This window comes from Vulpes vulpes, chromosome 1 (genome assembly GCF_048418805.1).
Source record: "Vulpes vulpes isolate BD-2025 chromosome 1, VulVul3, whole genome shotgun sequence".
Taxonomy (NCBI): domain Eukaryota; kingdom Metazoa; phylum Chordata; class Mammalia; order Carnivora; family Canidae; genus Vulpes; species Vulpes vulpes.
Genome location: NC_132780.1, coordinates 64,584,474 through 64,597,985, shown reverse-complemented (window position 1 = coordinate 64,597,985; position 13,512 = coordinate 64,584,474). Strand labels below are relative to the sequence as shown.

Here is a 13,512-nt window from a genome sequence, read left to right as displayed (position 1 = left end):
GAGGAATTAACATCGTTATGAGACTAACTCTTCCTGTCCATGGACAAGTTATAGCTTACCATTTACCTAGACCTTCCTTATTGCATTTCAAAAAAATTTTTTCGCAGTTTTCTTCACGAAGATCATTCACATTTTTAAAGATTTACCCCAAGTTATGACCCTTACATTTTTCATTGTAAAAACAATTATCTTTGCCACCTAAAATTTTCCAACTTGTTGCTGGGGTATAGAAATATAATTGAATTTTTATATTAATCATGTCTAATAACCTTGCTAAGTTAATTCCAATTTATAGGAGATTTGTGGTTTTGTAGACCATATGAACTGAATAATGGCATTTAATTGTTTCTTATTGCATTAGGTAGCATCTCTAGTACAATACTGATTAGAAGTAATAGCAAGCATTTTGAACTTGTTCTTATTTTTTTTAGTGCCTTTAATGTTGCACCACCAAATATGAAGTAGTAGATGTAGGTTCTCTTGCTATTTTCAGATGCTGTGTTATCAAAGTTGCCTACTCTCCAAAAATCAAAATTCAGGACATTTTCAAGGTCATTTGTGGACGTTGTGCAGAGTGGTGAGAAAATGGAGTCACCCAGGGCACATGTTCCCAGCTGAGGTTGAACAAAGCAATGCTCTGCTTTTGTATTTCAGCTCTCATACTATAAACTATCCTGATCTACTTAGTGCCACGTTCCTTGCATCTTATTTGTTGGTAATCTTGCTGTTTAAAATGGCCTGTAAGTATAGTGCTGACGTGCTGTTTAGTGCTCCTAAGTGCAAGAAAACAGTGATGTGTTACCCAGGCTTTGTTTAGGCATGAGTTAGAGTTCGTAGGCTGTGAGTTCAGTGTTAATGAATCATATATATAGTCTTAAACACACAGAGAACAGGTTATGCATTGATTGGTTGACAAAAATGTTAACAGAGGCTCTCAGGAAACTAATATGGGATTTTCCCCTTGGAGTAATGATTTAGTACTTGCTAATTCGGTGTTTGCAGCAACTTTATACAATAACTCCCATGAATAATGAGAATTGACTGGGTTTTTTGTAGATAGTTTCTGTCAGCCTTAAAAAGTTAAAAGTACTCATTCCTAGTGTAAGGTTTTTATTTTATTCTGTTTTTAACCAGAATGGAGTTGAAATTCCTCCCCTGTTTATTCTGCATCATGAATAGGCATATGGTTTTTCATTGTTAATATGCTGAAAAAAAGACTTTCCAGAATTGAACTTATTTTAAGATATACCCTATGTGTCATGTATCCTTTTATTGCTTTTAAGCTCCAAATGCACTCTTCCTCAACCTACTTTGTGATATGTTTACTGGACTGTAAACATTTCTCCTTTGCCAAGTGGCATTGATTTGTCAATAGAAGGCACTGGAGAGACACTGACAGAGGAAGAAGTTTTCTTGACTAATTCCAAGTGTGCTTTTCTTAGTGTTTGTTCCTGTGATGCTCAGTCATCGTGCAGAAGACTTACAGAGAATTACCCCAGTGATCCAACTGGTTTTCTAGCAAGTTGCACAGGCACCCAGCAGGTGGCTTCCCAGTTTAGTTTCACTGCAGCCCCAGCAGGCATGTAAGGAGACTTGCAGGGACCCCAGTGGGCAACTTCTCAGTGAGATTAAGGAGCATCTTGCAAGCAACATTCTAGGAAGTTCCTCCAGCATCTCTGAGAGCAACTTCCTGATGAGTTTTGCTGGCACCTCAGTGGACAGTTTTCTGTTTGTCAGCCTCAGCTGGAGACACCCAAAGAACTTAGCTGCCATCTAGGGATGCTACATACCAACGAGGTCTGACTCTTAACCTTGGAGGAGAGGGCTCTATCCAGGTTTATTCCTTCCTTGGATACTCCCTTTGTCTCAGACATAGTGGCTGTTCCCTACATCTGCTTTTCCTGTTATTTATCAGACTTCTCTTTACAGTAGCCAATCCTTCATTACAACTGTTTTTTCATTAAATTTTCCCTGTTCAGGTATCAAGGACATGCTTTCTTTAAAAAAAAAAAAGTTTTATTGAGATATTTACCCACATATCATACAGTTTATCTGCTTAAAGTATACAGTCCAGTGGTTTCTATATTCATACGGATGTGTAACTATAGCCACAATCAATTGTAGAACATTTTATTTTGAGACTCACTTCTTTCATTTAGCATGTTTTCAACGTTTATCCATGCTGTAACATATACCGACATTTCATTCCTTTTTATTAATGAGTAATATTCCATTGTATGTATATAACACATTTTATTTACCCATTCATTGGTTGATGGACATTTGGGTTGTTTCCACACTTTAGTTTTCATGAATTGTCCCCTTATCAAATAACCCTCTTTAGATTTGATAATATTCTTTGCTCTAAAATCTACTTTGATATTACTATAGCCACTCCTACTTACTTTTGTGTTAGCATGGTATATCTTTTTCATCCTTTTACTTTTAATCAGTTTGCTCCTTTATAAAGTGGATTTCTTGTAGGCAACATATGGGACTTGCTTTTTTATTTTGACAATATTTGCATTTTAACTGGAGTGTTTGTAAATCATTAACAATTACGATTATTGATTTAATTTAGTTTAGACTTACCATCTTGCTTTTTGTCTCTCTTTTTTTTGGTCTGCTTTTTCTTTTTCTACATAGTTTTGGATTAACTAAGTATTTTTTAGGGTTCCATTTCATCTCCTTTTTGACTTATTAGCTATAAACTATATTTTTCATTTTTTATCAGTTGCTTTAGGCTTTAAGCATTTTTAACTGTGGCTACTCTCAAATAATATGGAAAATATCACACATAACATTTCACTTTGGAGCACTTGAAATGTGGCTAGGACCACTGAGAAATTGAATTTTTAGTATTATTTTATTTTAATCAAGTTAAAAACTGATAACTTGGTTATTAGAAACCAAGATAACTTGGTCATTATATACTTGGTATATTTGGAATAACTTGGGTATGGGTATCTTTTTCTTACTATACATTTTATGAAGTCTAAGTATAGACTAAGTATTTCCAAATAGAATTTAGCCTTTGAACTGAGATGTAAAATCCACGTTGGATCCCAAAGACTTAAAAAGGAAAAAAGAATGTAACTTATTTTGTTAACAATGTTTATATTATGATTACTTGCTAAAATACTATTTTGGCCATATTGGATTAAGTACCATTAAAGTTCATTTTACTGATTAGTTTTACCTTTTAATATGGCTTTAGGAAATTATAAATTTAATTTGTGGTACTATTTTTCTTTTGACAACACTGGTATGAGCAGCTTAAATCCAATATACTTCCATTTTCTCCTCTGCCTCTATTCTATTGTTTTCACACATTTTACTTCTCTATCTAAACCCCATAATATATTCATGGTTTCTCATAAATTTTTACTTTAGTCTATTATTTTTAAAAGGGGTTTTAAAAATTCTAAAGTTCTTTTTTTTAAAAAAAGATTTCATTTATTTATTCATGAGAGACACAGAGAGAGAGAGAGAGAGAGAGGCAGACACAGGCAGAGGGAGAAGCAGGCTCCCTGCGGGGACCCCCATGTGGGACTCGATTCCTGGAACCCGGGATAATGCCCTGAGTGGAAGGCAGATGTTCAACCGCTGAGCCACCCAGGTGTCCCAAAAATAATACAATTTTTTATATTTGTCCTCATAGTTTCCACTTTTGGGGGTCTTCAATTCTTTGTGTAGATGTAGATTTCCATCTGGTATCATTTTCCTTTTACATGATGGATTTTAATATTTTTGTATTTTAAGTTTCCTGGTGGTGAATTCCATCAGCTTTTGCATTCCTGAATGAATATGTTTTTATTTTGTCTTCATTTTTGAAAGTTTTTTTTTTAAGAGAGGAATGGGGGTGTGCAAAGGAAGAGAGGAATGGCATGTGCAAAGGGATGGGAGTGTGCAAAGTGCAAAGGGGGTGTTCAAAGAGAGATACTTTAAAAAAATATTTTATTTATTCATGAGAGACACACAGAGAGAGAGGCAGAGACATAGGCAGAGGGAGAAGCAGGCTCCCTGCGGGGAGTCTGATGTGGGACTCAACACAGGCCCCGAGGATCATGCCCTGAGCCAAAGGCGGATGCTCAACCACTGAGCCACCCAGGTGCCCCCAATTTCTGCTCTTCTGTAATTTCCAATCTTTTATTCCCTTTGGATTTACTCTATATTTCTTTTTCTAATTTCTTAGAAATATTTAATACATTTGTTATAGAACTTTCTTTTCTAAGAAAAGCATATTAAGGCTAACAATTTATTTTGAATTACCACTCAGCTACATCCCACAGGTTTTGATATATAGCTTTTTCTTAATAATTCAGTTCTAAGCATTTTAAATTTTCTATTATGACTTACTTTGACCTTTGAGTCATATAGAAATGTTTTCAAATCTTCAAATTTTAAAAATCTTATGACAATAAATGACTACAAACATTATGCCATTAATTTCTAAGTTGTGCCATAATTGCATGTAGTTTGAAAGTTGATGAAATGTGCTTTATGGTTTAGTATGTGCTGTTTTAGGGACATGTGTGTGCTATGTTCCATGCATGCTAAAAAAGAATGCATATATTATTAATTTACTCACATCTTTTATATATTTACTAATCAGTGGAATTTGTCAGTTTCTAAGAAAGATGTATTAATTTCCCCAGATAATGGTGGGTTTGTCCACTTTTTTCCTTGTAGTTCTGACAATTTCTTATGTATTTAGATGCTAAAGTTGATAGTTTTACATTGTTCTTGATCTATGTAAGAGTCCTACCCAAATACAGTGGAACTTTGGTCGAAAATTAGATTTTACAGAATGCTTAGTGAATGACATACACAGAGTGCTCATTTTAACATTAACTGTATTAGCCAAAAACTGGACCAAATATCCAGATAAACTGTTGCATATTCATACAAGGGAATACTAAAACAAAATTAAAATGAATAAACTCATGCTATACAAAATTTGTGGAAGGATCTCATGACATAATGTTGAGTATAAGAATCCACCCTCACAAGTGCATATTGTGTAATTCTCCTATAAAGTTCAAAAACAAGCAAAACTCATCTATGGTGATAAAAGTCACAACAATGGTTATTTTTGGAGGGTAATGACTGACAGAGGGCACAAAGGAGGTTTCTTAGGTATTACTGGTGTTCCCCATCTTGACCTGGACAGCGGTTATGCAGGTGTGTTCACTATGTAAATATGTTTCAAGCTGTATACACTTTTGTGCATTTTTCTGAATATAGTTCCATTTCAGCAAAATTTTGCTAACAAGTAAAGATAAAAAGACTTTGTGCTCTTTATAAAATAAAACCATGGCAATTATTTTGCTAAATATTCTATTTTACCTATCCTTTATTGTTTGTAATAATAGTCATGATACTCTGATTAACACTTCATCACTTAGCATTTCATTTAGCCTTAGCCTGTGCAGCCAATGCAGCTTCTTCACGCCACTTAGCTTTCTTTGCCAGGTTCCAACTTGTTAAGGATTCATGTCGTTCTGCAGCCTGAAAACAAACAAACAAAAACAAAACAAAAAACAAAGCAAAGCCTTGTGACTGTCTGGAAAGAATCTTTTTACAGATAGACATATATAGGAGATACTCCAAGAAGAGGAGAAAATTAACTCAAGACATCTGTCACAAATAATATCCAATAAAAATGATCCTTTGGTAGAGAAAAAAGTTTTTAAGTTGTTAGACTTCTAGTCAACAGGATGACTGACATTGGAAATCGGCCCTGACTCCCTTGGCACACAAAGACATATTTTTTGGATAAAAAATAACAAAAATATTTTCAAATAGTTATGCTCAAAATCAAGAAAGGGAAATCTTTAGGAATCAGAATGGGAAGATCTCAAAAGGCAGGGCATAAGCAGGATTGAAGACAGGATAAGGAGGAATGGCTTCAGGGAGAGGGGCAAATAGGGTTTTTAACAGCTGTGGGCTGGGAGTTTAATCTCTACACCAATAGGTGAGGCCAGAGTTAGGATCTGGGGTTGGAAGTATCAGATACCCCAAAGAAATGACTACAATCCCTCACACTAGCCCAAGGAACTGGCAAAGAAACTAGGCATTTACCGCGGGGGTGGGGTGGGGGAATCACCTCAGAAAAGGAAGGATGATCAGCATCATAATTAGGATGGAAAAGTTCTATCTAGAAAATAGATCTGAGGGAATAATCTAAGTGCAGTACAGAGACACAAATACAAAAAATAGAAAAGAAAGTTAAGAGACATGGAGAATACAATTAGACGTTCCAACATACATGCATAATATGGAAAGAATAGGATGGGCGAAGAGGCCATATTTGAAGTTATGACGGCTTAGACTTTTTCAGAAGCGAGGGAAGCTATTGGTCTTCAGACTGAAGAGTGTACAAAGTCCTTAGCAGAATAAAAAAAATGTAATAGATATTGATGAATGCCTAATCCACCCCTCACACTTCATATATCCACAGTACAGGACTTGGTGTGTTTTGCCTGTCGTGTCTATCAATTCTCTCCCCAGCTTTACACAACTCCACAAATGGTGGCACCATCCACCTTATTGCCGAAGTCAAAAACTCAGGCTTTTTGGTTGTTTCTTTCTTCCATTTTCTTTCCTCTTCCCACATCAAACTTACCACAAAGTTCTATCCTTTCTATCTCCCCAAATATATCTCAAATTGCTAACCTTTTCTCTACCACCATCTATCACAATCTCATTTACAATATATGCATTAATTATTTAAAACAAAAGCTGAATTGGAGACAGGCAAGAAGGATAGCTGTGAGACCCTTTAGAAAAGACTGCAATCAACTAGGAAATAGATGTTGGTTATCTCAGACCAGAGTGATATCGGGAGAGATGTTGAGGAGTGGTCCAACAGTAGGTATATTTTAAAGTGGAGTCAACAGGATTGCTGACGTAGAATGGCTTACTTGTGAGCAGCTGGGAAGATGATAAAATAGTGAGCACCTGGGCAAGGCCTTTTTGGAGGGTGTGGTCAGGGAAGGTCTCTGATGGGAGTGAGAATAAGCCAGCTATGGCAAGACCAGGGGAAGGAAGGAAAGCCTAGTGACAAAGGGGTTAGTGTATTAAAAAAAAAAAAGGAACCTGTGTAGATGGAGCATAATGAACAAAGATGTTATAAAACGAGGTGGGTCCAGACAGTATCAGACTCTCGTCTGTCATTTAGGAGCTAGAGAATCATCACATTGGTGGACATTTTATCTACAGGAGGCTATACACGAGAGATGACAAAGTCTCTTTATTTTTGTTTGAATATTTAAGAAATATTTAGGGAATTTCCCATTTGATGAGAGTCATTTCAAAGCACACATTCTCTGCCACGCTAATAGAAATGAATGGATACATACATAACATAGTAAGCTTACAGCCTCAGTCCTTATGTGAATTACTGGGCCCAGATACTCTCAAAAACCTAAAAAATTACCCAGGGGAAGAGTCACAGAACTAGGCAGAATGGTAATTAGCTACACGTGCCCAGAGAGCAAAGATGTATGGGCCCAAGCAAACCCTTCTACATGATGCGGCAGCCAAAACTTAGTTCCAACTCTGGCTGTGCTAATAGGACATAGTTCACCAACAAGGAAGTTACAGTCATGCTCTGATGGGTCCAGCTGCAAATGCCACAGTGAAGAGGGACACTGATAAACTGAAGTGTGTTCAGAAGAGAGCTCAAAATAGAGGGAAGTTGTAAGAGGGGAATTAAGACTGGAAAAGAGAAGACTCGTGAGGATGTGTTAGATGTCTCCCAATATTTGTGGGGCTGCTCTTCATGGTAAAAAGCAATCAGTAGATGAAAGGATTTGGGGAAACAAGAACACAATTAGAGTAATCAGCTCTTAATTTCTCTCTGGAAACCACGTACTGGAGATGACAAGGAAAGGGTTCACATACAGGAATTAGACACACAAGTTGACCTTGATCACTTCCAACGTTTGCCTTTTCTAACGATTTAATGATTCTATGTGATAGCCTACGATTGAGTTCATGACTTAAAGAACGATCTAGTCTGGGTAACTTTCACACAGCAAACTTCTTTTTGTGCAGATTTTAACCAGGCTATGAACTGTTTTGTTTTTGTTTTTATCTTATAAACAGAAACAAGCTTTGGTTCCTCCTGTCCATGTAGTTTGCACTTGTGGACTCAAATTTCCATGAAAGAAGTTGGTTCCAGGAGGACAGATATTTATGGGTGGCTCAAGGTGTTGAAGACAAAATTGTGCTTACACTGAAAGCACAGCACAATAAACCCCAAGTTGAGAACAAAACTCATAATATTTCTTGAAATTCACCTGTACAGCTTTATTTTAAAGAGAATACTCACCCTTTTGGCTGACGCTATCACTGCAAAACAGGCGATAATGGTGAGTCCAATCATTATGTAACAAGCTTTCACTCGAGCCTTGTTTCTTGCAGCATCTATCATTTCTGGCCTAAACCAAGATGTGTATTCTGTTAATTATATTGGAGCAATCTGCTTTTTCTCACTGGCATGATAGATAATCATTTGTTATGTAAATATTCCCTAAATTTCCCTCAATGCCAACCGCAGATGTGGAAGACACATCCCAAACCTAGCCTGTTACATTACCAATTTCAAATTAACAGGTATATTTAGGTCTGAGTTACTGTCAGTCAACATGAATCTACAGTGTAGTACAGTTTCTGATTGTTCAAAATATAATGACTAGAAATGATGGTCTGACTCTCCATCATTTTTTAGTCATATATCAGGGTAAAGAATTTATGTATATCTATGACTCGTGTTCATTTGCCCCTCTATTGTTAAGTGAGCTTCATTTTTAGTTTTTTTTTTTAAAGATTTTATTTATTTATTCATGAGACACACACACACAGAGGCAGAGACACAGGCAGAGGGAGAAGCAGCTCCCCATGCAGGGAGCCCGATGTGGGACTCGATCCTGGGACTCCAGGATCATGCCCTGGGAGGCAGTAAACTGCTGAGCCACCCAGGGATCCCCTTCATTTTTAGTTTAGTCTTTTAAAGATTTTATTTACTTATTTTGAGGGGGACAAGGGGAAGGGGCAGAGGCAGACAGAGAGAGAGAGACGATCTCAAGCAGACCCCCACTAAGCCAGGAGCATGAGGTGGGGCTCCATCTTAGAACCCTGAGATCATGACCTGAGTTGAAAACCAAAAATCATCCACACAACTGACTGAGCCACCCAGGTGTCCCTCCTTATTTATTTATTTATTTATTTATTTATTTATTTATTTATTTATATCTATCATTTATTTGAGAGAGAACAAGCAGTGGGGAGAGAAGAGAGAGAGAGAGAGAGAGAGAGAGAGAGAGAGAGAGAGAGAGAGAGAGAGAAGCAGACTCCCTGCTAAGCAGAAAGCCCAATGTGGGTTCAATCCCAGGATCCAGAGATCAAGACCTGAGCTGAAGGGAGATGCTTAACTGACTGCACCATTCAGGCTCCCCTCTCCTTTTTAGTTTTAAACAGGTTGTTTTTTTTTTTTTTAAACTTATTTACCTCATTTTATTTTCTCATCAGGCTCCCAATCCCTTCTTGCCCCATCCCATCTAATCCTGAATGGAAAGGTCCTTTACATTTTGTGAGGATCACTATGAGAGAAAAGGTGTTTTCTTTGTGGCTTTTGCATGAAGTTTTAAAAAGAAGTGATCAAAATCACAAAGATTTGTCGAAGAAAAAGAAAAAGTCACTTTCGTTTTCTTATTATTCTGAAATTTTATATACTTATTGAATACTGGGGAGGCTTATTTATTAATATAAAATTACAGGCAAGTTGAGATTTTAGCAATGCTATTTAACAAACCAGTATTAAAAACATAATCATGCCTGTGGGCCTTTTATACTGAAATTAACAATTGGCAACAGGTTTATAGATACACATGATTAAATAATGATTCTTGAGAATGTATGCAGCAGTAGTCTTTCTTATCTAAAGTCAAGTTTAAATAGAATGTAGTTACATTGGAAAAAAAATTCAGAAAGACAAGTTGAGATTTCTCTTAAGAATGAAAAAAGTTTTCTTTAACTTTTCCACCAGTTTAAAAAGCATAGAAAACCAGTATCTAGCCTGTTTTCCTTAGATTTGAGACAGGTTAAGATGCACATTTTAAGATGTTGGTTGCAAACAGGTGAATATGAAGACATTATTAGATTATATTTGTTGCTGAGTTTTGTTCCAGATGGAGCCTAGAAGATATGATCTTTTTTACCTATCCATCTGGCTTTGATCTGCTATACCAAATTAGTTTAGCACTGAAAAAAAAAAAAAACAAGAAAAACCATAACTATTATTAAATATCATTAGTGTGTGATAAAAAAATTATAGGTCACTTGTTAATTACATGTCCATTAAGAGCATACAAAGTGAAAGCTGTTCACATTGTAAATCTAACACTCAGTTTAGGAGCCATACCCCTCTTAAATAACAATGCTTTAAAAAATTACAGAAAACAGCAAAATGAAAAATATTCAAATACTTTATTTAATGTTTCCAACCCCAAACTACAATTCCTTTCTTAGACATCTTATTCAAAGTTAAATTCTCCTGTTTATAACACTTCTTTTGACTGTGATCCTGGGAAAATTAAATGATTTCTATAAAATGGTTCTCTTCACACATAGAGCTATATTAATGTAATCCTGGGCCTACGGTCTCTCGATGAGCATTAATTTACAATACTGCAGCTTCTTTACATTTTTTTTCAGTTATCATTTGATTTACTATTGAAGTATTGATTACTCTGTTATAGCACTAAAACTCAAAATTCCAAAAAATTAAGGACAGTGTTTTAGCTTTTCTGAGTATAATTTCTGCTTTGGGCTAAGTCTGTAGTTTCAGAGTCTATTCATTTTAAGGCAAACAATCTTTGTTTTGTAATATTGAAAAATGTCTCTGTGGTTGAATAAATGTTGAATGCAGATTCAAATTCATTGTTATTTCAAATTCCATGCCCATTCCTCATTAAATAATTTGATCCAAGAAAGGAACAAAATGTTTGAGAATTCATTATTGAGTGGACATTTCCCATATTTTTTTTCATTTATTTGATATGCTTTGGGTAACTATTACATTAAAAAGTAATAAAAGTGTTACTGAAGTAACATTGTGTGTCAACTACAATTTAAAGGATGTAAATTTAAATTTCAAAAAAAATGTAGGTAATATGTGCACAGCAAAATGTAGGCCTAGTTTCCATCATCCATTCTACTAGTCATTGATTATATTGTATGAAAATAATATACAGGACATCTAAAATCCTTATTTGATATTATAGTTCTAGTCTCTCCATTTTTTTAAAAAGATCAGTTGAAAAAGTAGTAGATTGGTTTTCTTCTTAGTTTCCTTCATTCTCTTTTAAAAATTGACTTCCTTGTAAAAATGCTGGGAAGTGGGATCCCTGGGTGGCTCAGCGGTTTGGTGCCTGCCTTTGGCCCAGGGAGTGATCCTGCGGTCCAAGGGTCGAGTCCTACGTCGGGCTCCCAGCATGGAGCCTGCTTCTCCCTCTGCCTGTGTCTCTGCCTCTCTCTCTCTCTGTCTGTCTGTCTGTCTCTATGTCTATCATGAATAAATAAAAAATCTAAAAAAGAAAAAATGCTGGGAAGTAGTTTGGGCTTGCATAAACCGAAACTGTAGAAAGACAGTTTTTACTTGTTTGGACTAAGTTAAACGTACCCTTGGGGTGAAGTTGTCACGTTGAGTTTTATCATTTAAGCGACCCTCTGTCTTGGGCTTGGGATGCTGAAGAGGCTAGGGATGCTGAGCTCCGAGGGTCCTGGCCCCGGGGACACCCGGTGCTCCGTGGGCTGCAGAACCAGCCCCAGGCGTCTCCAGCTCCAGAACGGGAGGTCCCTGGACGCAGATTCCTCCCAGAGACTCTCAGGCCCTCCCAAGAGCCAGGATCCTTCGCTGGGCGGGGCAGGGAGCTGCTCCCAGGGCAGAGCGCCTCTCCCCCTCTGGGGACCCCGCAGGACCCGGAGTGCACGCGTGGGCCAGGCCTTCTGCGCGGCCGAAGGGCTCAGCTTGCGGCTCCGCGCTCCCAGGGGCAGGTGTCTGGGCGGGGGTGGAAGTGCCCCCTGAACGTCTGGGTTTTCGCTCAACTTCAGCCTCTCCTTGTAAGCTTAGACGCCCACTGTCCCGTCAAGGAATCTGACCTTTAGCCGACCACGGGGAGGTGATGCCCCGGGCACCTGCCGCGGCGCACGCCGCACTTACGGGATCCGAGGCGGGATGTCCTCCATCGCTTTGAAACGCCCGGTCCACAGCAGGATTTTCTTATCGAATTGCGAAGGCTTGTGCTCGGCGGGAACCCGGTGCACCTTTCCTGCTGCGAAAGCGACAGGGGTGGACGGAGGAACCGACTGACCGGCGGCACGGTGGCTCAGCGCACGCGCGCCCCCACCTCCCTCGGACCCCCAGCCCCGGCCCCGCGGCCGCCGCCCCGCCCCGCCGCGCCCCCCTCCCGGGTCGTTCCCAGCCCCGGCTCACCGGGACCCTGGGGCCCAGAGCCGCTGGGGGCCCGGCCGCTGCAGTAGCGGGGCAGACCCCGAGGCCGCACAGGCGCCGTGGGCCGCGGGGCGGCTTCTCCACGTGCTCCCGGGGCGCCGCGGAGGATGCGCCCCAGGCGGAGGCGCAGGAGGCCCCCGACAGCCGCGAGCATCCTGCGCGGGCTTCCAGGGCTCCCGGCCGCCGGCGGAGCACTGCTCCCCGCGCCCCGCCTCGGCCCCGCCCCTCACCCCCCGGCCCCGCCCCGGCCCCGCCCCGCCATGCCCCGGCCCCGCCCCCTCACAGGACTGGCCCCGCCCCTGCCCCGCCCCTCGTCGCGCTGGCCCCGCCCCGGCCCTGCCCCGCCGCGCTGGCCCCGCCCCTCGCAACACTGGCCCCGCCCCCCAGGGACCCCGGGCCCCGCAGCTGGACGTGCGCACTCGCTCCCCGGCTCCGCCCCCCGCCCGAGACCCCGGCCCCGGGTGGCACGACCCTGGGGGCCGAGTCCCAGGCGGCGACCCGCCCGCCTCTGCGGGAAAACTGTCGGAGCAGATTCACGACCCCCTGGGACTGCTCCCTGCAGCCCCTTTTAAAGGCATTTTTCTTCGTATGGAGTAGAAACGCGTTTCCCTCCGGCTATCATCACCCTTTGGTTCCACTGCTTGGTTCCAAGAGAATAAATCGAAACCCTCCGGAAAGAACCAACAGTCCTTCAAGGGCAGGACACGCCAGATGTTGCACGTCAGTGTGAAGACATGCAACGAACTTCTGAATTCCCCACGAAGACAGTTCTTGAAGCTGGCTCCTCATCCCATCCTCCACTCCCATGCCTTTTCTCTTATCTAGGCAAAACCACCTCAGTTGCTGCAATTTATTTCTCTCCATCTCTTCATTTCTTGCTAAGACCACAAACTCTCCAAACGTTCTTCAAAAGGAGCCTTTCTTCTACCTTCCACCATTTTCCCTCTGCAAAAAAAAAAAAAAAAAAAAGGAAGTGGTGGGATCAGCTAATC

General features: G+C 40.1%; 1 protein-coding gene across 1 annotated transcript; it reads right to left on the bottom strand.

The window, feature by feature from the left end:
• Positions 1-1,994: 1,994 nt before the first annotated feature.
• On the bottom strand, positions 1,995-12,717 carry FAM162B (family with sequence similarity 162 member B). Its single transcript, XM_072765518.1, has 4 exons — positions 12,503-12,717; positions 12,230-12,341; positions 8,339-8,447; positions 1,995-5,511 (listed from the first exon to the last, which is right to left on the bottom strand). Exons 1-4 carry the CDS (start codon positions 12,672-12,674, stop codon positions 5,413-5,415), a joined length of 492 nt encoding a protein of 163 aa, XP_072621619.1. The 5' UTR covers positions 12,675-12,717; the 3' UTR covers positions 1,995-5,412.
• Positions 12,718-13,512: the final 795 nt, after the last annotated feature.